Here is an 18,956-nt window from a genome sequence, read left to right as displayed (position 1 = left end):
ATATCAGAGTATTTCTATTATAGAATTGCACAAAAGAGTTAATTTATTGGATGACCAGTTGAAGAGCAAGAATCATTAGTTGGAGCCCTTATCATTTTCGTTCTTACTATCACCTTCGTTTTTAGCCTCTGGTTTGCGATAAACTTCTTCTACGTGTTTGGCCATGAAAATGCCCGACTTGGCCATATTCCTTATGTTGGGAACGTTGTAGTTCTGAGCCACGTAAGCCCCACAAAAAGTCCCAAACACGAAGGAAAAACTGAACCTTATTAAACCCATTTGTTGAATCAAATCGAAGCTCGACTTGCTTGCTTGATCCGAGGAAAAGATCGATTATGGTTTTTCTTTTTTTTTTGGAGAAAAGTACGTAGTATAAGAAAGCAGGTGGAAATTTGACTCTCGCTTGTTTTTTTTTGGATGTGTGTGGTTTTATAAGTCTCATTTAGAAACTTTCTTATGGGCCAAGACTCTTTCTTGGAGGAGGCTTAAGATTAGTGAGTTGGTGTTTGGTTGTAACTTGTAACCCCTTCTTCAAGGGTCAACTCGTCACTTCGCGTAACTTTATTTTAATAAGTATAATAAGTTGTTCTCGCCAAAAAAAAAAGTATAATAAGTTGTTATCTCTTATATATGGAAATATATTCTAAGCTATTATTCTATCCTACTTGGTCATCCTGACCTGACCTCCCCTTACACCTCTGAGTGTTATTCTTTCCCACTATCTACTTAATGGTCATGTCCTGTTTGTGTCGATTATGATTTTTCAAAACGATGATGCCATGCCATACAAATTTTAAAATAAATAAATGTATATTAAGTTTTTAGAGATAGACTTGCTTTATTGCCTGTTTTTCTTTAATATATGTCATTTTGACATATTTGAAGCTTCCGCTCTTTAAAATAATGTCGTTTGTTTGGATAAATACTTCTCATTATTTTGTTCTTTAATATATGTCGTTTTAACATTTTCGAAGCTTCCGCTCTTTAAAACAATGTCGTTTGTTTGGATAAATACTTCTCATTATTTGTTTTAAAAAAATGTTTATTCTTTTGTTTTAAAATTCTGTCACTCTTTGATAGATATTTGAAAAGTATATTACCTCCTCTCCAAGGCTTCAAAGTCAACCACCTAACTTACCAAGAAAGTAAATTTGGGCGAGTTGGGAAGCAAACTCATCTACTACATAGGTCTTAGAATTGAAGAAATTGAGCCGAGTCGAAAGGAAACCCAACTTTAGGCCTGGTAAATTATATTATATATTAATAAAGGGAAACTTATAAGAATTTGGTCAATTTTTACAAAAATACTATCACACAAAAAAATTTTCAAAAATACTGTGTTTTTATAAAACAATAGTAGAATACAAAACAGAACAATTCAAAACAACAATAGAACAACTAAAAAATACCAGTAGAACACCAGTGAAATCTTAACACAGTATACTGCAGTATGAAATTTATAAAAAAACACAGTAAAAAAATAAAAAATACTATCTGACAGTATTTTTGTAAAAAAGTAACAAAAGTTAGTATACCATGTAAATTTCCCTTAATAAATTTGTAATTGAATCACACCAAGTTTAAAAAAAAAAGAGAGAGAGAGTTATTTATTAATTTAAAAAATTCTCTCTCCCAAAAAAAAGTTTTGCAAAGCTAAATTAGTTTTGAAATTTTTTTACGTTATATTTTTATATTTTTACTGTATTCTATAAAAATATAAAAAATAACAAAAAAACTAAATGAAAAAATAATAGAAAAAAATAACATCAAAATAATACAAATAGTAAAAAATGAATAACAAAATAAAGAGTATAATATAAAAAGACGTATTTATATAAATAAAACTTAAAAACTGTAAAAATAACAAAAAATTCCATACACACCTTATTTTTATAATTTTTTTGTATTTTTTTTGTGTTTTTTTTTTTTGAAATTATCCCTTGAATATATGTGTGCATACTTATATAATGGAAAATGCTACATCATGAAAATTTATCTGAATGACATGGTATGCCATAATTTTTTTTATATTTTTTTATATAAATTTATGTTTCACTTATTTTGATTATTTTTTATCAAATATATTGCCAATACCACATTATTGATGGAAAAACATGACAATTTGTTATGTAGCATATATAAGAGTAATGATATTGTTCTTGTACTAAAAAAATTACACTTATTATACTATATACACTACACATACAGACATTTTGAAAAATTATGTATCCCGTTTTAGATAATTATATTTTATTGAAAAAACTGACAGAATATATATTACTTTCCTTTAGTCGTCTTAATGAATTCATTTGTAGTACAAACTGATTTAGCATCTAAGAAGATTTGATGTAAAAAACTACAAATAGATTATATTCACTAAAATTCAGCTACTGTATAAATTTGGCAAAATGTTTTTTAATGTCGTAAAAAATAAATTAAATAAAAACAGGTTGTTTATTAAAAATATTCTCCTTTGGCTGCATTCATTTGAGTTATTAAACTAGCCAAATTTGGTTACTGTGAGTAACTACCTTAATCACCAAGTATTTTACCGTTTTGTTTGATAAATACCGAGTTTAATAATTTCTAACGTACCATATCTAAAGAAATTGTTTAGAAAAATACCAATAACCTTCATTCATCATGGATAGAAAGCTAAAAGCTCCTTATATACACAGTTAATATAAAACGACAGCCAAGTTACAGGGATAAATATTCGTCAAATCTCAAACAATATCCTATCCATTCATGTGCCCAAGTATCCGTTTCCATCTTAAAATCAATATCGACGTATTATATGTGGGACAGTACCCGTAGTATAGAGCTCTCAACCACAAGCGTAAGCAAAAAGTTTTGCTAAAAACACACGACGAGCAATTATTGAAGAATAGCTTTTGTAATGCCATCCATGCATTGAGGAACATTCATCAACAAAGTCCATACACCAAAACAAAAATCCCAAGGATCAATTTTAACCACTATAACCTCATCTACCTTTTCTAGCCTCTTCATATCAACACAAAGTTCTAGTGAGTACCAACTTCACTTTTTTCATCTTTTCAACCAAACCCAAGTTTTTTATTTGTATAAATAAAAATTTCAACTGAGTACTAAACAAACTCAAATTCCGTTGAAGAAAAAAAATGGCCACTCGAGGTTTCATTGTTATGTTCTTTTTTATTGTGTTTAACTTTGTGCTGTTCAGTTGTGTTGCCTCTAATAAGGTCCCATGCCCTCCAAAGGGGACTCCTTCCCCTGCAGACGTCCCTATGACCAAAGGCAAATGCCCCAAAGATACCCTCAAATTTGGGGTTTGCGGTAGCTGGCTGGGGCTGGTTACTGAGGTCATTGGGACTAAACCCAGTGAGGAATGTTGTACTGTGATTAAGGGTCTGGCAGATCTTGAAGCTGCATTGTGTCTTTGCACTGCAATTAAGGCCAACGTTCTGGGACTTGTCAAAGTCAAGGTGCCTATTGCTATCAGTCTACTAGTCAACTCATGCGGAAAGAAAGTTCCAGAAGGATTTGTTTGTGCTTAGCTTTCAAACTTTGAATGTGCTTGTTTCTTTATTCTACTAAAATGTACTCCCATCATTATTATCTTTTTTTTTTCTCGATGAAATAAAGCAAGTTATTAGTCTTCATTTAAATGCTTTTATGTTCAGTTCATTTGTTAGTGATGTCTGCATTGTATTTCTCCTGCTTATAATTAAATTAGACTTTTGAACACATTATTTTCATTATAAAACATTATGTAGCACAACAAAAACAACATTCTTGAAATAAAGACATTATGTTACATAACCTGTAATTTTATTTATTTATTTTTTCCATTGCAAACAGTAGACTGATGATAAAAGACAATAATGTATGGAAGCAATACAAGCATTTCAATCAAATCAACAAAAGGGTGTAACCAAACATTTAGAGGCAAGCCATAGATGACGATCACGATGACTCAGGCGTCCGTAGTTGATACATTCCAAGTTGTTGATGTTTAATTAAAAAGAAGAAAACGTCACAAATGATCACGGAACATGATCTTGTGAAACCGATTATACCACCAAATTAAGGAAACACATATATAATACAATATAAAATGGTAGTGAGTACTGAGTGCCATAAACTTATGCACATTTGAAGCCTTTAGGGGACTTCTTGCCACATTGGTTCAAGAGCAAGCTCAATGAGACAGGGACATTAAGGTTGATTCCCAAAACTTGGGCCTTAATAGCAGTGCAAAGGCAAACGGCAGCATCAAGATCAGCAAGACCTTGGAGAAGGGAGCAGCATGGGGTGGCTGATGGGGTTCCCACAACAATGTTTACTAATCCATTTAGCAAGTCAGCACATACCCCCAACTTAAGGGTGTCCTTTGGGCAACTACTCTTAGAGCCAGGGCTTGGTGGAGTAGGCATCGGTGGGGATGGCTTTAGTGGAGAAGGCTTTGGTTTTGGTGGTGGGCAGTAAGTTGAACTGACCAGTGTGAAGAAAAGAAGATTGAGGGACAAAAGAAAAGCAGTAGTTGCCATAGTAGAAGCCATTGTTTTACTCTTTAGGCACTAATTGGATTTGGTGGATTTCTTGGTACGTCGAAACTGGGTTTGGGATGGTGGCTTTTATAGATAAAAGTTTTTTTTTTTTTTTTTTTGATATCTGAATTCATAATTTGCAAAAGTAGACATGTGAACTCTTGGGTTAGACTTTGATCAATCTTTTACGCTAGTTACCATTGCAACTAGGAGAATAGGCCATCCTCAACGTATTGAAGGGTTTTGTGTTATACAATTGCTTTCAAAGAGGAGAAACCAACATGCGCAAAAGGACAGACCCTTTTGCTATATTTGGATTCAAAACATTTATTTCTACTTTTATATCATTTTCATGATGTAAGATATTTATTTTTCATTCCATATCTATCATGCCAATGACCTCATGTCACTGTACTCTACGTCCCATATACAATTGTTGGCCACTTATTTTTCCCTGATGCCCTGGTCATTCTTCCTTTTATCCCTGGTAAAATCCAAATTGGCTTTATACTGCAACTTTTGAGTTAATTGATTGAAACATTCTAATTTCATCAGTATGAAAAGTGATGCTCAATAACACGTTAACCTATTTTTATTTCGCTCCCAACTTGTTTCTGTACAATACTGTTCCACGAGTGTGGCTATAATGCACAAGTATCTTCAAGTTCAAAATAACTTCACAAAGGCCTATAATACGCAACTTAAGAAATTTAGAAAAAACAAAGCAATAAATAAGAGGGGTCTGCTCTTCAGAGCCAACTGCCATGTAATGTCTATATCACTATTATTAACTAGATCACAGCCATAAATGAATTACTGTGCAGAATAAAACAAGTTCTACATATATGTATATTAGACACAGTACCGAGTTATAATGGATTTTGATGGTTACATGTCTCCAAATATAGATTTCAATGGATACTCGCAGATCTTTTTTATTATCATTATTATTTTGAAAGGATACTCACAGATCAATGGTACTCGTAAAAATAAAATTGACTGTTTTATCTTTCATGTCTACAAAGGATATAAGTTTGGCAATTTCATTTCTCAGTGGACCATGCATGCACGTAAAGTCATCGTTTGATGACACTTTGATCACATGGGTATGATTTCATTATGGAAAACTTCCAAATAAATTTTTAACCATCACTTTCGCTTCCCCTTGACTACTAGCCTAATATGCCATAAACATATATGCCGGACAAAACCTTCCAATTTTTTTCCAAGCTAAAATGATAACATTCAAATAAAACATGCCTCATCAGTGGGGCTTCAAGAGAATCATCACACGGTTATGCCCAATACGCGTCTCACTTATACGACCAAGATGGCGAAGAACCTGTTTAAGCATATTCAAATTGTAAAAAAAAAAAATATCCTTATCGTGTCATGCATATGTAATGCATAGCCAAGAGTTTCCACTTTCCAGCAAAAACGAATAGAAATAAAACATTTTCTATCTTTATCTCAATTGTGTGAATAGTTTACAAACGCTTACAGTTATAATAGCTTTTCCAGTGTTGTCAAGCTTCAGTGCTGGTCCTTTTATGTCACTTTCAAGAAAGAAGTGTTTTCCCTTTACTGCTTCTGTAGTTGCAATATCTCTTAGTTCCTGCAAGGGAAATTACCATTCTAAGTGAAAATTATTTCACTTATAAGTTTTAAGTTTGAAGAATGTTTAAATTCACTTACCAAGGCTTTTTCCCAAAGATTCTCTGCCAACTGCATGGCAATAGTAAATAATGTCAGATTCTCGGCCATACTAAATGATATAAGGGAGTTCTGGACCATAAATAGAGAAAATGGGCAGAACCTTCTTTTTTGGAGCAGCTATAATCTGAGCATTGGCCTCAGCATATGATGCCATGTCACTGATTGCTGCATTGACCTTATCAAGAGTAAGCCTTCCTTTCATATATCTGCAATTGGCAGGACTTGGAGCTATAATATAAATGAAATAATATGCAAATCCTAGATATCCATCTCACTGCATGGCTTCAACCAAACTGAGGAATATTATGTCACGATTAGCTTAGAATTAGAACTATATAATTCCTTGTAAGCAAACTTTGTAGATGGTTAGTATTGAAGCATAGTTCCTTCCCAGTTTCATTACTCCAAGTCAAATAGATAACTATTTAAATGCATAATAAAATTGTATAACTGGTACTAACTCTTGCTATTAATTGTAAAGCTTAGAAATGAAAAGTACTCACGAGGATAAGGAATCGAGCTCATCGTCTGTTATAAACCACAATGGTGGAGGGGAACGACCCTTTTTCTCCTGCAATAATCGAAAAAAGCAAAATTGATTCTAATATATACCAATCTGTGTTTTGTCAAAGTTTCTCGAGGTACTGTTTTCCAATTTCCAGGTTAAAGATAAAGTTCTGTTTTTCCAAAAAGGAAATTATGCCAACAATACGTCATTATGTCGAAACATGAATTAGAAAATGGGCACATTGAAGAGCACTTCACCAATCTATCTTATTGCCTTGTAGTTTCATCACCTATTTGTATATGTGTAGAATAGCACAAGTTCAATACATGAATAAGGCAGCAGATGTTTTGTGTTATTACTATTAGTTATTCTTCCAGATAGATGATGAACTAGTGATTTGTTTGACTAATTGTAATGAATTTGAACATCTAATCCATTCAAGAAACAAGCCAAATTATTAGAAGTGCTGACAAATGGGAAAGCTACACAAGTTTGTCACCTTGGCTGGAGCTGGAGGCTCTTCTTCAAGCTTCAAGGAACCAAAATAAGCATCCAGTTTAGAGTATTCTGACTGCAACCTGAAAGACATAGGGATACAAGCTCAACCAACCAAACACAAAGAAATTCATAGCCAATTTTTATTTTTATTGAAAAATAAGAATTAAATACCGTATATTACTGTCCAGATTCATATTTGACGTTCTTTCAGGAATATGTGAATGTGAGGGAACAAAACCAGACATACTCTGCAACTTCTTCTGCTGCTTCAGCGAGGCATCAATCAATTTCTGCCATCACATTGTACAATCCAATTGTCATTTGTTGAAATCTACTCTCGAGTCTCGAATAAGCAGCTAATTTCTAGAAATCGTTTCAGCGTATAGAGTGCCCACACGATAAAAGTTGATCATTTCCCATTCTTATAGAAGATTAGAGAAGTTTCCATTGAGTTGCTTGTTCTAGATTTACCCATACTTTCTCAACTTCTAATCATCCATCAGCTTAAATAGTAGAGCTACATTAATTCAATTAATATCTCAGTTTATTTACAAATGTCGCTAAAATGTAGAAAGAGCATAACCAAGACCCCAACTAAATTAATCACTTTGAGTTTCACTTCAGCTCTATCTTTTCGGGTTCTAAGAATGGCCTCAAAACTGATTGGACTAATCACCCAATATTCCCAACAAACCAGAAACCCAAATTACAGCCTGACATGAATTAAACTATAATAAATAACGTAAAATTGAAACACAGAGAGAGAAAGAGAGAAATTACTTTAGCTTTGGGTATAGCTAGGGTTTCGTCGCGCACCCGGGCCTTAATGTTCTGCACCTGAAACTCCATGGCCTTCAAAGCAGCGTCGACTGCTGTCAAGTCGGTGACGGTGCTGGCTGGGTACACTGCAAAACAGCCATTTCAAGTTCAAATTATGCGAAAGTAAAGAATGAAAAAATTGCCAGAGAGAGAGAAAGAGATGGCATTTTACTGTTTCGTGCAATGACGAGCTCTTGAAGCTCTGCAATTCGAGCATTAAAGGCTGAGATCAATGAGTCCAATGAGGCCCCTGCTTTCTTGGAATCCATCTTCTTCAAGCCGCTGCTTATTTTGATATGTATTTTGATTTTCTAATGTTTTGATTCTTTTTTTTTCTTTTTCCATTTTTTAGATTTGGCGGGAAGATCGGGCGAATCCTACTACTTTGTTGTATTTTTTTTTAGGGTAATTTGCCGCAAAACTTTCTAAAGTTGACAGATTTTTGCAACTAACCTCCTAATCTAAAATTTTGGTGGTAAAACTATCTAAACCACTAGTCCGCCCTTTCCATCTATTTTTAGCTGTTAAGTGCCATGTTGGAATGTCCACGTGTACATAGTGTACACGTCGCACAATTTTATTAGTCCACGTAAATAAATATATAAAAAAATAAAAATAATTAATTATTTTAAAAATAAAAAATAAAAAAATTATTTCTTTAAAAATTAAAAAAAAAACAATTTTTTTTTCTTTTTTTTCTTTTTCTTTCTTTTGCAAATACCCTCTTCTTCTTCATCTCAGCTCTCTCTCTCTCTCTATCTGTCCACCACTTCCCTCCAAAGCCACTGTAAACACCACCACCAACACAACCGAAACCACCATCATCCGTAGCCACCGTAGACCACCACCATCCATGACCATCATAAACACCACCGCCCACCACTACCGAAACTACCACCACAACCTATTTTTCAAATCCATATCACACAAAAAAATTAAATACTAAAACCAAATTTAAACAAATTTAAATCTAACAAACAAATAAACAAATAAAGGCTGAAATAGTTTTCTCCTTCAACGCTTCACGTACGATTACGGTAGTGTTTTGTGTCGGCAGTATAGTAGTCAATTTACAGATTGCTATAAGTGGGTTTGAAATAGGTAAAGGCCAAGGAACTTATCGAGTTACTAAAACCCCATTTTTTGTTTATTTAAAATCTCCTTCTCCTATATGGCTGTAGCCAAAGTAACCATTTCATTTCTCAGTCCTTAGATCTAAAGAGAGAGAAAGAGAGAGAGAGAGGAGATCGAGCAAATAGAGAGAGATAGGGGATCGGGTTTTACCTGGCGTGGTGGTCCTCGACGACGGCGACGGCACCTAGGTCCGTGGTCCTCGACGACGGTGACGACGGCGACATGGTCCTGAGGTTGGGTATTATCGGGAGAGAGAGAGAGAGAGAGAGAGAGAGAGAGAGAGAGAGAGAGAGAGAGAGAGAGAGGGGGATTGAGAAAGAGAAGATGGCTGAGAGAGAGAGAGGGGTATCGATAGAGATGGCTGAGAGAGAGAGAGAGGGGGATCAAGAGAGATCAGAGATGGCAGATGATGGTGGTTTTCTTGGGCTGCCTACCTACGAGAGAGAGAAAGATAAGAAGAAGAGGGTATTTGCAAAAGAAAGAAAAAGAAAGAAAAGAAAAAAAAGAAAGGATAAAAAAAGAAAAAAATGTAAAATTAAAATTGTTTTTTTTTAATTTTTAAATAAAAATAATTTTTTTATTTTTTATTTTTAAAATAATTAATTGTTTTTATTTTTTTATATATTTATTTACATGGACTAATAAAATTGTGTCACGTGTACACAGTGTACACGTGGACATTCCAACCTGGCACTTAACAGCCAAAAATGGATGGAAAGGGCTAACTGCTAACGGACTAGTGGTTTAGGTAGTTTTACCACCAAAATTTTAGATTAGGGAGTTAGTTGTAAAAACCTGCCCACTTTAAAAGGTTTTGCCGCAAATTACCCTTTTTTTTATTATTATTATTTACACTGTATATTAAAATTCACTACTACAAAAAACTTCATTAGAGGCAGTTTTTAAGCCTTTTCAGCATTAGTTTTGACAAAATTCGCTATCGACGCTGATTAAGACGACGCTAAAGGGTTTTCAAAAACCGACGCCATATATACCCCTATGGCGTCGGTTATTATATAGGAACCGACGCTATAGGAGTATAGTAGGAACCGACACCAAAAATGAGCAGTTTTTAGTTTTTTTAATTTTATATAATTTATTTTAATTATATATTTATTAATTTATATATTATTTTATTTAATTTAAATTACATATTTATTTTTTAAAATGTAAATTTAATATTATTTAAATTAATTTTAAAATTGGCTAAAATACATAATTTCATTTCATAAAAGTAATTAAATATTACAAAAATATTAATGTAAAATTAGTCCAAAATATTAATAAGTTAATAAATCTAACTACAAAAAATTACATAATGAAGAAAAATTCTTGGGCCTTTCAACCTTAATCGTCATCGTGAATCAGCGCCATCAATCGTTCTATCCACTTTCACTGTAATGGTAACAATTCAGTTTTTGGATCGTATTGCCCCTTACCCCCAAACTGTTAAAAAAATTAAAAATTTATATTAGTTGGTATATATATATTATATTTGTTATTATAATAAATAATATAATCAATAATTAAAACTTACAACTTTTTGATCTTGTATGTAACGGTTGGGGTTTGCACGTGCGACGATGTCAGTCATGTATTTCAAAACATAAAAACCACATTCTTGGCTTTTAGGTTGTCTTAGACAATTTGCTAGTGAAATTCCTTATCACGGGCCAAGATACTCATGTGCGTTCCCTATATATCTGAATGCACTGTTTTAAAAATTATATTAGCATTTCAATTCATTAGTTAATTTAAATTTGTTACATAAGAAGTCATTAAATATTACCTTCCGATCATTTGAGTAATTTCTTCGGGAATTGGGCGGCCACGTACAGAGTCTAAATGGATAATTTTCTTTAGCGTAACGACCTCTAGTGTCCAATGCGCACTACAAAATTATATTGGAATATAAGTAAGATAGTATAAAAATAATTTGAAGTCATAATATAGAAATGAACAATTAGCACTAAAGAATTAAATAGAGTTTACCCGATACTCCAAGGAATAAAGCACATATGGTGGTCGTTATTCATCAATGAAAACCAATCAGCCAATCGTCTTGCCGCATCGTCAAAAGACTAACTCTTCTCTTCATCGGTTGTGAGAGGGTTTTGCTCTCTGCTGGTTTTGGGTTTGCTGGGTTATACTTTGGACGATCCTATGGACATAAGAACCGACGACATAGGGTACACGTGTCAAATAAATGTGCACCCTATGCCATCGGTTCTTATATAGGAACCGACGCCATAGGTTAATTCAATATATCCCAATGTCGTTCAACTCCCAACCGACTCTAAATGGTATAATGCAATTCTATACCTACGGTTTTTTATAAAAAAAACCGCCTCTAAAGGTCAATTTTCAATAACCGGGAATTTTTACACCCTTTAGCTTCCCTTTTTATAAAATGGGTTGAAAAAAAGGAAACTAAAAACCCACTTTGTAGTAGTGATTTTTAATTTTTTTAATATATTTTTTACTGTAGGGCATATTTTTTCAAAAATATTGTATTTTTTTTTTTAAAAAAATTTTAAGATTAGTCTTGTAATTATATGTAGATTTGCTTTATTAGCATTCTCTTATATAAAAGCCCAAGTTTAGTATGATAATATTTTGTATATTATTAAAAGAAGTAGTTAAAATTATAATCATCATAATCTTGTATTCCAAACAAATTGTTTTGTAGATTAGTTCCTAGGAGATTTATAAGGAAGAATGCGGAAAAAGATATTCTTGAAGTGCAAGATATTACTATATAAAGTACCCACAAAATTTTGAATGATAGTGTTGAATTTAACATTTAAAGAGATCAAATTGGTGAAATGGCTAATAAAATTGCTAATCATATGGAGAGCAAGTTAGGACTTTTTTAATATTTTTTTTAAGATTAGAGAATTGTTAGTTGGGAATATACTCATTTAGTACCTTGTGTTTTCACGAAAAGCATATTTGGTACGTTGTGTTTTCAATAATACTTAATTGGTACCTTATATTTTTAAATTGTACATATTTGGTACCCTAAAGTAAAATTTAATCAATTCAGTTTTATCAATTTAACCAAATAGCTTTCAGTTATGTGTAATCAAATAATTAAATTTGAATTCAAAATTCATAAAATTTTAGACTGTTAATTGTATTGATAAATTTTTATCAAAAATATTTGAATTTCTAGTACCAAATATGTATAATTTTAAAATACAAGATACTAAATAAGCATTATTAAAAATACAGGGTACCAAACTTGTATTTAGACAAAACACAGGGTACTAAATGTGTAGACACTCTTGTTAGTTCATATTTTATTATAACTTTTGTCGATTTTGTATTATAAATGATGACTTTCGTAATTTTAAAATACATGAATTTTTTTAAGATGTTAATGAATAATTTTTATTTCATTTTTATATTATAATTTTTATATATTTATCTAAAAATAAATAATATTCATAATGTTTTATTTAAAAAAAGCAAAAAAAAAAAATTGTGCTTTTTGTTTTTAAAATTAGAAAATAAAAATGGTTACAGATTATACTTTTGTTTTTTGTTTTTAAAATTACAAATCAAAAGTGGTTAGAGAACATATTTTTGTTATTTTATTTTTAAAAACAAATAAAGTAGTTATAAAAACCCATTTTTATTTGGGCCAAGATGTAAAATGGCCCTAAATCTAACAATTAAGTTAATAAATGTCTCTTTTTTAAAAAAATTAACAAAATGTCATTTTAGTTAAAAATTTGATGATAAAATTACAATTATAACCTTGAATAATTAAGTGTTTGGTATAGTTATTTTGCACAATAGTATATCGTTTTTATGTGCACTATATATTAAAAAAAACTGAAATGTAGTATATATATATTGAAATAACTGAAAGGTAGTATATTAATTTAAGATTGTAGTATATTATTTTAATGTGCTATGATATATAATGAACGAAAGACGGAAATTAAAAAATATGAAATATTAGTTTAAGTTTGAGGTATAGTTATATTTCACTAGGAAATATTGTCTTTATGTTCATTAGTATATCATGAAGGAAAGAAAAAGAAAAAAAAACATGTGGAATATTAAATTAAGTTTTTTGTATATATATATTTTCCACTATATTGGTGGTATATTAATTTTTCACTATAGTATTTATGCTTATGATTGCAGAATATAGTTTTTATATGATATTATATATCGTGGAAAAAAATCATTTAATAGTATATTACTTTAAGTTTATGGTATATTTATATTGGTCTAAGGTATATCGTTTGTATGTGATATGTATATCGTGAAAGATATAAAGAAAAAAAAACTATTAAATATTAATTTAAGTATGAGGTATAGTTATATTTGACTGAGGTATATTGATTTTATGTTCATTGGTATTTCATAAAGGAAAGAACAAGAAAAAAAAAACTTGTGGAATATTAAATTAAGTTTTTTGTATAATTTTTATTTCACTATGTTGGTGGTATATTAATTTTCAATTATGGTATATCTGCTTATGATTGTGGTATATAATTTTTGTATGCTACTGTATATTGTGGAAAATAATTCATTTAATAGAATATTAGTTTAAGTTTGTGATATATTTATATTAGTTTAAGGTATATTGTTTGTATATCATACGATATATTAATAAAAAAATTAATTATATGGTTAAATAACATATTAGACAACAACAACAGTAGCAGTAAAATCTAAAAGAATAAAATATATAATACTTTTTATATAATAAAAAAATAGTTGACAAAAATTCAGTAGAGAGGTTTTGATTTATTGTTTTTCATAATTTCTATTAAAGGAATAAAACATATAATACCTTTTATATAATGAAGGGTATTTTAGGTATTAAAAAGTAAAAAAGGGACATTTGCTTTATTATTTTAAAAAAGGGACAGTAACTATCTATAGAGTTAGAAATAGAGTCATTTACTTACATTTCTCTTTTTATTTTCTAAAAATAAAATTTTAAAATAAAAATTTTATTTTTACTTTTTTATTTTTAAAATTAAAAAACAAAAGTATTACCAAACGCCACCTTAAATTTTTCATGATTTATTTTTTCTTCAGAATTAGATTTTACATGGTTAATAGTATTCTTTATATAGGGGATTTTAGTTATATAAGATGAAGAGTAGTTATTGTAGTAAATTACCAATAGAAACGATGTATGATCATGAAGTGCACAAAATATTAATGTAACAAATAGACATATATAGTTTATATATTTAACTGTTAAAATTAATGACTGCACCGTATATTTCGTATCCATGTCTTATAATATAAATTGATAACTAAAGTTTATAATAATATCTTCCATGCATTATGTTGCGATAATTTTACACACGCAAGTGTACGTATCGTTTAAAGTAGTAGACTTACGAGGAGTGAGGTCGATCCCACAGGGAGTGTAGTTAAGTACGTTAAAACTAAACTTTTACTTCTATTTGATTAAATAAAAGATAGGAAGAAAAACAATGAAGTATAAAAAAAAATAGTTGGAAGCAACGATTCGAGAAAATTAATAGTTAATAAACTAGGGTGTCGATTTCAATTATTTTTATTGAATATGGCTTAATATGATTATTTTCCTAATATTAATTCCTATGCAATAGCAGGTTTACTAAGGTAATTTATAGTCTTCTCAGATATATAAACCTCAATTACATGTAAACTTTCTACTCTCGTGATAAATTTAACATGCAACAGGCATTAAACACAGAAACCCTATAAGCTATCTAAACCATATAGGTACTCTCGTCCTATATCGAAATTCAGTTCTATTTAACTATAGCATATTTGACACTCACTTCTCAGATCTCGCATCAAAATCATAAACAGTTAATTGGTGGCCAGACAATTAAAAGTAATTAAGCACAAATAAAATAGAATACATAGAAATTAAGGGGAAAATTAATCATATTAAAACCATAAACAATATCAAACAATATCCATCTAACCCTAATTAAAGTGTTTAGTTACTCATGTTCAATGCAGCACAAATACACATATTAACTGATAGAAAAGAGATGAAAAATACAGAAGAGAAGAAAAGAAGAATGCTGAAAAATCCTGAGCAGTATGTCTTCAATATTGCAGCTGATCTCCCTATTCTGTATCTGAACTCTCACTTTTTCTCTCTGAGATTGCTTCCATGAAATCAACTCTATTTTGCTCTTTATATAGGCATTCAGGGCCTAAAAAGATGGAAAAACGCACATGTTAAATGTCCATTCAAACTAGGAAACCCCCAACACCCACGTGAGATAAAAATACGATTTTTGTGCTGTTTAGGGAGGCGGGCCGCGGCATGCTAAAGCCATGCCGCGGCCCGTGTTGGAAGCGATTTTTCTGCTGCGTCGACTGATAGTATTTTGGCCATAACTCTCTCAATATTGCTCGAAATTGGACAATTAAAGATCTTCCGGAAAGATAAAAGAGAGATCTAGAACTTTTATGTTTTGACTTTTTCCAAAATCTAATCAGAACATTGTCGAATTCAGGCTTGAAGTTTCAGCTTGCACAATTTTCTCTATTTTAAATATCATGATATTTTTATCTTTTTTCCCATCTTTTTCTCTGATATTTTTCTAATCTTCTTCTATTTTAAATCTGCAAAAATAAAAGATAACAAGCGTAAAAATGCTCCAAACACGATTAAAACTCAATTAAAAATATACTAAACTTAATCTAAAATTAATACTAAAAATAACCTAACAAATTCCCCCCAAACTAAGCTTTTACTCGTCCTCGAGTAAAACACTAAACAAACATTAAACAAGTCAATCCCCAAAACATGAGTAATTTTCAAGTAGCTTCAATAACATGATTATGAAAAAAATTCACTTATGCATATAATCCAGAATTTCAGTTCAATTACACCCTTGACAGATTTCAATTTATTTTCATTTAGCTCATGAAACCATCGAATGCAATTAACTAACAATTAAATCACTTTATCCATGCCAATTACAATCATCAATCCACTAACCTAAAATTCCATATGCTTGCAATACTTACTATTCTCCACTAATATAAATTAATGCACAACCAAGAATCAGAAGGTCTTTCTAGGCTTGTATTGTTAAGCTTTGGGTAAAGGTAGTTGAAATTGTCATTTAGGCTTTATTATACCATAAGCTTCTCCAATCATGCCACCCAAAATATTTTTCACACAATTCCAATACCCTTTTTTCTAATTGCATGAGAGATATATTTTTTTCAACAAGGTTGCAACAACTTTATATTTATCTTTTTTTTTATTTGACATTGGTCGTCAGATTTTTCTTTCTTTGTTTTTTTTTTCTTTTCTTTCAAGTTGTTGCCAATCATTTTTTTTCCACATTTTTTTTCACACACATACAACAATTTTCCCATTTGAATTTCCCCAAACTAAAGATCTACTTATGGTATGGTTACGGTTAAGTTTTGGATATTCATGGGTTTATCTTTTGAGGCCTAATATGTGTAGAACAAAGAATAGGTTGAGGCTCAAAAAAGGGTAACTAGGATAAAATTACATCGATGGCTTGAAAGGCACAATCGATCCAAAAAAAATGCCTAAATCACTTTCCTAGTCATGCATAATTTATTATTTCGCCTCAAATAGCAAGCAAGCAAGTTCTAGAATTTATTTCAAACAACTTTCCACATTCCACAATCAGCATACATAAAATAATTCAATTACTAGCAAATTACCTAATATGATTCCATGTTCTTTCAAGTATAAAATTGAAATTAGTCAAGAATGTAATATCGCCAAGCACACGGATTTTTCGAAAATAAGTGAACTTTTTAAATCATGCTATCTACCTACTTTTAAATTGACTCATATTAAGCAAATTGACTCAAAACAATAAAAAACTAAAAATTAAAAATTAAAAGACATAAAACTTAAAAACTCAAAATAAAAATTAAGTCACTCCTCCCCCCAAACTAAAGTGACACATTGTTCCCAATGTGACATTAAAGGAAAAGGAAAGGAAACTTACCTGGGTGCCACATCAATAAGCGGTTGACGCCCGTAATAAGCGTCATGCAAGACAACTTGAAAATTATTATTGTACTTGCCTTCAAGCTTGGCAAACGATGAGTTTGAACCAAAGTCAGCACCAACAACATAAGACTTTGGATGGTATGCTTGGGGAGAAGCCTTTCGTAACTTGTAGAGGATATAATATGGTGTTGATGAAATACATGGATTCATTGGTGGTTTATTAGTCAATATCATTGATGAAGTCGAATCAATGATGTCATGTGCTTCCTCATCCTCCAATGTCACAGTAGCTACACTTTCATCTAACAACCCTTCTTCTTGTTGCTCACTCCCCACATGGCTATTCATACCCTCACTTGTGATTTCATATTCAATGAGTTCTTCTTCACAAGGATCTTGATCTTCAATTGTAGGCTCATTGTCTTCCTTGTATTCAACTAATGACCCTTCTTCATTGTAGCAATAACTCTCGTAACTTTCATTATTGGAGTTATTACATTTTGAATCATGAGCCACTGAATTATCACATAAGGATCTCACCATGTCTGTTAAGCGATTAATCTCTCCTGGAAGTGATTGCATAAGTGCTAGTAGTTGCTCCTCTTTTTCAGTTTGTTGAGATGAATTTGGGCAATAAGGTGGGTATTGGTGACTCCAACCCTGAAGTGATGGATCCCAATGCCAGTCATAATCAAAATCTGCCATATTATTCAATAGATTGATTACGTCATAGCCTCTCATTAATAGAGGCGCTCCAGTTGCCTCTGCTCCATAATCAACCCAACTTCTTGTTTCATTATTAAGTCCACTATAAAAGAGCCACGTAAAACACCCACTTGAGAAAGTGGGATAACATCTCTCTCCATACTCTTTAAATCTCCTCCAAGCAGAATAGAATGGTTCATTATGTTGTTGGGCAAAATCCTCAAGATATAGCATCTGGATTTGTCTTGCAGGTCAAGCTCATCAATAAAACATTAGTAAAATAAAATAAAACTAAATTAGTACTAAAAAGATAAAAATTTGAAACAAAAAAAATAAAATAAAATTAATACTAAAACTAAAAAGAAAAACCAAATTAGAAAAAAATTTAATTTTTAATAATATTAACTATCACTCCCCGGCAACGGCGCCAAAAACTTGTTGCGATAATTTTACACACGCAAGTGTACGTATCGTTTAAAGTAGTAGACTCACGAGGAGTGAGGTCGATCCCACAGGGAGTGTAGTTAAGTACGTTAAAACTAAACTTTTACTTCTATTTGATTAAATAAAAGATAGGAAGAAAAACAATGAAGTATAAAAAAAAATAGTTGGAAGCAACGATTCGAGAAAATTAATAGTTAATAAACTAGGGTGTCGATTTCAATTGTTTTTATTGAATATGGCTTAATATGATTATTTTCCTAATATTAATTCCTATGCAATAGCAGGTTTACTAAGGTAATTTATAGTCTTCTCAGATATATAAACCTCAATTACATGTAAACTTTCTACTCTTGTGATAAATTTAACATGCAACAGGCATTAAACACAGAAACCCTATAAGCTATCTAAACCATATAGGTACTCTCGTCCTATATCGAAATTCAGTTCTATTCTACTATAGCATATTTGACACTCACTTCTCAGATCTCGCATCAAAATCATAAACAGTTAATTGGTGGCCAGACTTAAAAGTAATTAAGCACAAATAAAATAGAATACATAGAAATTAGGGGGAAAATTAATCATATTAAAACCATAAACAATATCAAAC

At 31.2% G+C, this 18,956-nt stretch overlaps 3 protein-coding genes and 1 long non-coding RNA gene across 4 annotated transcripts; 2 read left to right on the top strand and 2 right to left on the bottom strand.

The window, feature by feature from the left end:
• Positions 1-3,143: 3,143 nt before the first annotated feature.
• LOC115705840 (putative lipid-binding protein At4g00165) lies at positions 3,144-4,591 on the top strand. The gene has a single exon (XM_061112992.1). It carries the CDS (start codon positions 3,144-3,146, stop codon positions 3,537-3,539), a length of 396 nt encoding a protein of 131 aa, XP_060968975.1. The 3' UTR covers positions 3,540-4,591.
• LOC115705843 (lipid transfer protein EARLI 1) lies at positions 3,721-4,544 on the bottom strand. Its single transcript, XM_030633290.2, has one exon. It carries the CDS (start codon positions 4,542-4,544, stop codon positions 4,128-4,130), a length of 417 nt encoding a protein of 138 aa, XP_030489150.2. The 3' UTR covers positions 3,721-4,127.
• Positions 4,592-5,439: 848 nt separating the features above from the next.
• LOC115705841 (spindle and kinetochore-associated protein 1 homolog) lies at positions 5,440-8,436 on the bottom strand. Its single transcript, XM_030633289.2, has 9 exons — positions 8,246-8,436; positions 8,035-8,159; positions 7,426-7,544; positions 7,256-7,334; positions 6,752-6,819; positions 6,349-6,454; positions 6,228-6,257; positions 6,034-6,147; positions 5,440-5,874 (listed from the first exon to the last, which is right to left on the bottom strand). Exons 1-9 carry the CDS (start codon positions 8,340-8,342, stop codon positions 5,797-5,799), a joined length of 816 nt encoding a protein of 271 aa, XP_030489149.1. The 5' UTR covers positions 8,343-8,436; the 3' UTR covers positions 5,440-5,796.
• LOC133036369 (uncharacterized) lies at positions 6,298-7,111 on the top strand. The gene is made up of 2 exons (XR_009687029.1): positions 6,298-6,433; positions 6,735-7,111. It is a non-coding gene; the product is annotated as an uncharacterized LOC133036369 (long non-coding RNA).
• Positions 8,437-18,956: the final 10,520 nt, after the last annotated feature.

Source organism: Cannabis sativa, chromosome 1 (assembly GCF_029168945.1).
Source record: "Cannabis sativa cultivar Pink pepper isolate KNU-18-1 chromosome 1, ASM2916894v1, whole genome shotgun sequence".
Taxonomy (NCBI): domain Eukaryota; kingdom Viridiplantae; phylum Streptophyta; class Magnoliopsida; order Rosales; family Cannabaceae; genus Cannabis; species Cannabis sativa.
Note: the sequence above shows the minus strand (reverse complement) of the source record. Positions and strands in the feature narration are given on the sequence as shown.

Bases quoted from the DNA above. Each gene is read 5' to 3' on its own strand.
- LOC115705843 (XM_030633290.2), bottom strand. From the start codon at position 4,544: ATGGCTTCTACTATGGCAACTACTGCTTTTCTTTTGTCCCTCAATCTT.
- LOC115705840 (XM_061112992.1), top strand. From the start codon at position 3,144: ATGGCCACTCGAGGTTTCATTGTTATGTTCTTTTTTATTGTGTTTAAC.
- LOC115705841 (XM_030633289.2), bottom strand. From the start codon at position 8,342: ATGGATTCCAAGAAAGCAGGGGCCTCATTGGACTCATTGATCTCAGCC. The intron at 8,160-8,245 runs GTAAAATGCCAT...GCTGTTTTGCAG, and splicing joins GCTCGTCATTGCACGAAACA to TGTACCCAGCCAGCACCGTC. The intron at 7,545-8,034 runs GTAATTTCTCTC...ATGTGATGGCAG, and splicing joins TAGCTATACCCAAAGCTAAA to AAATTGATTGATGCCTCGCT.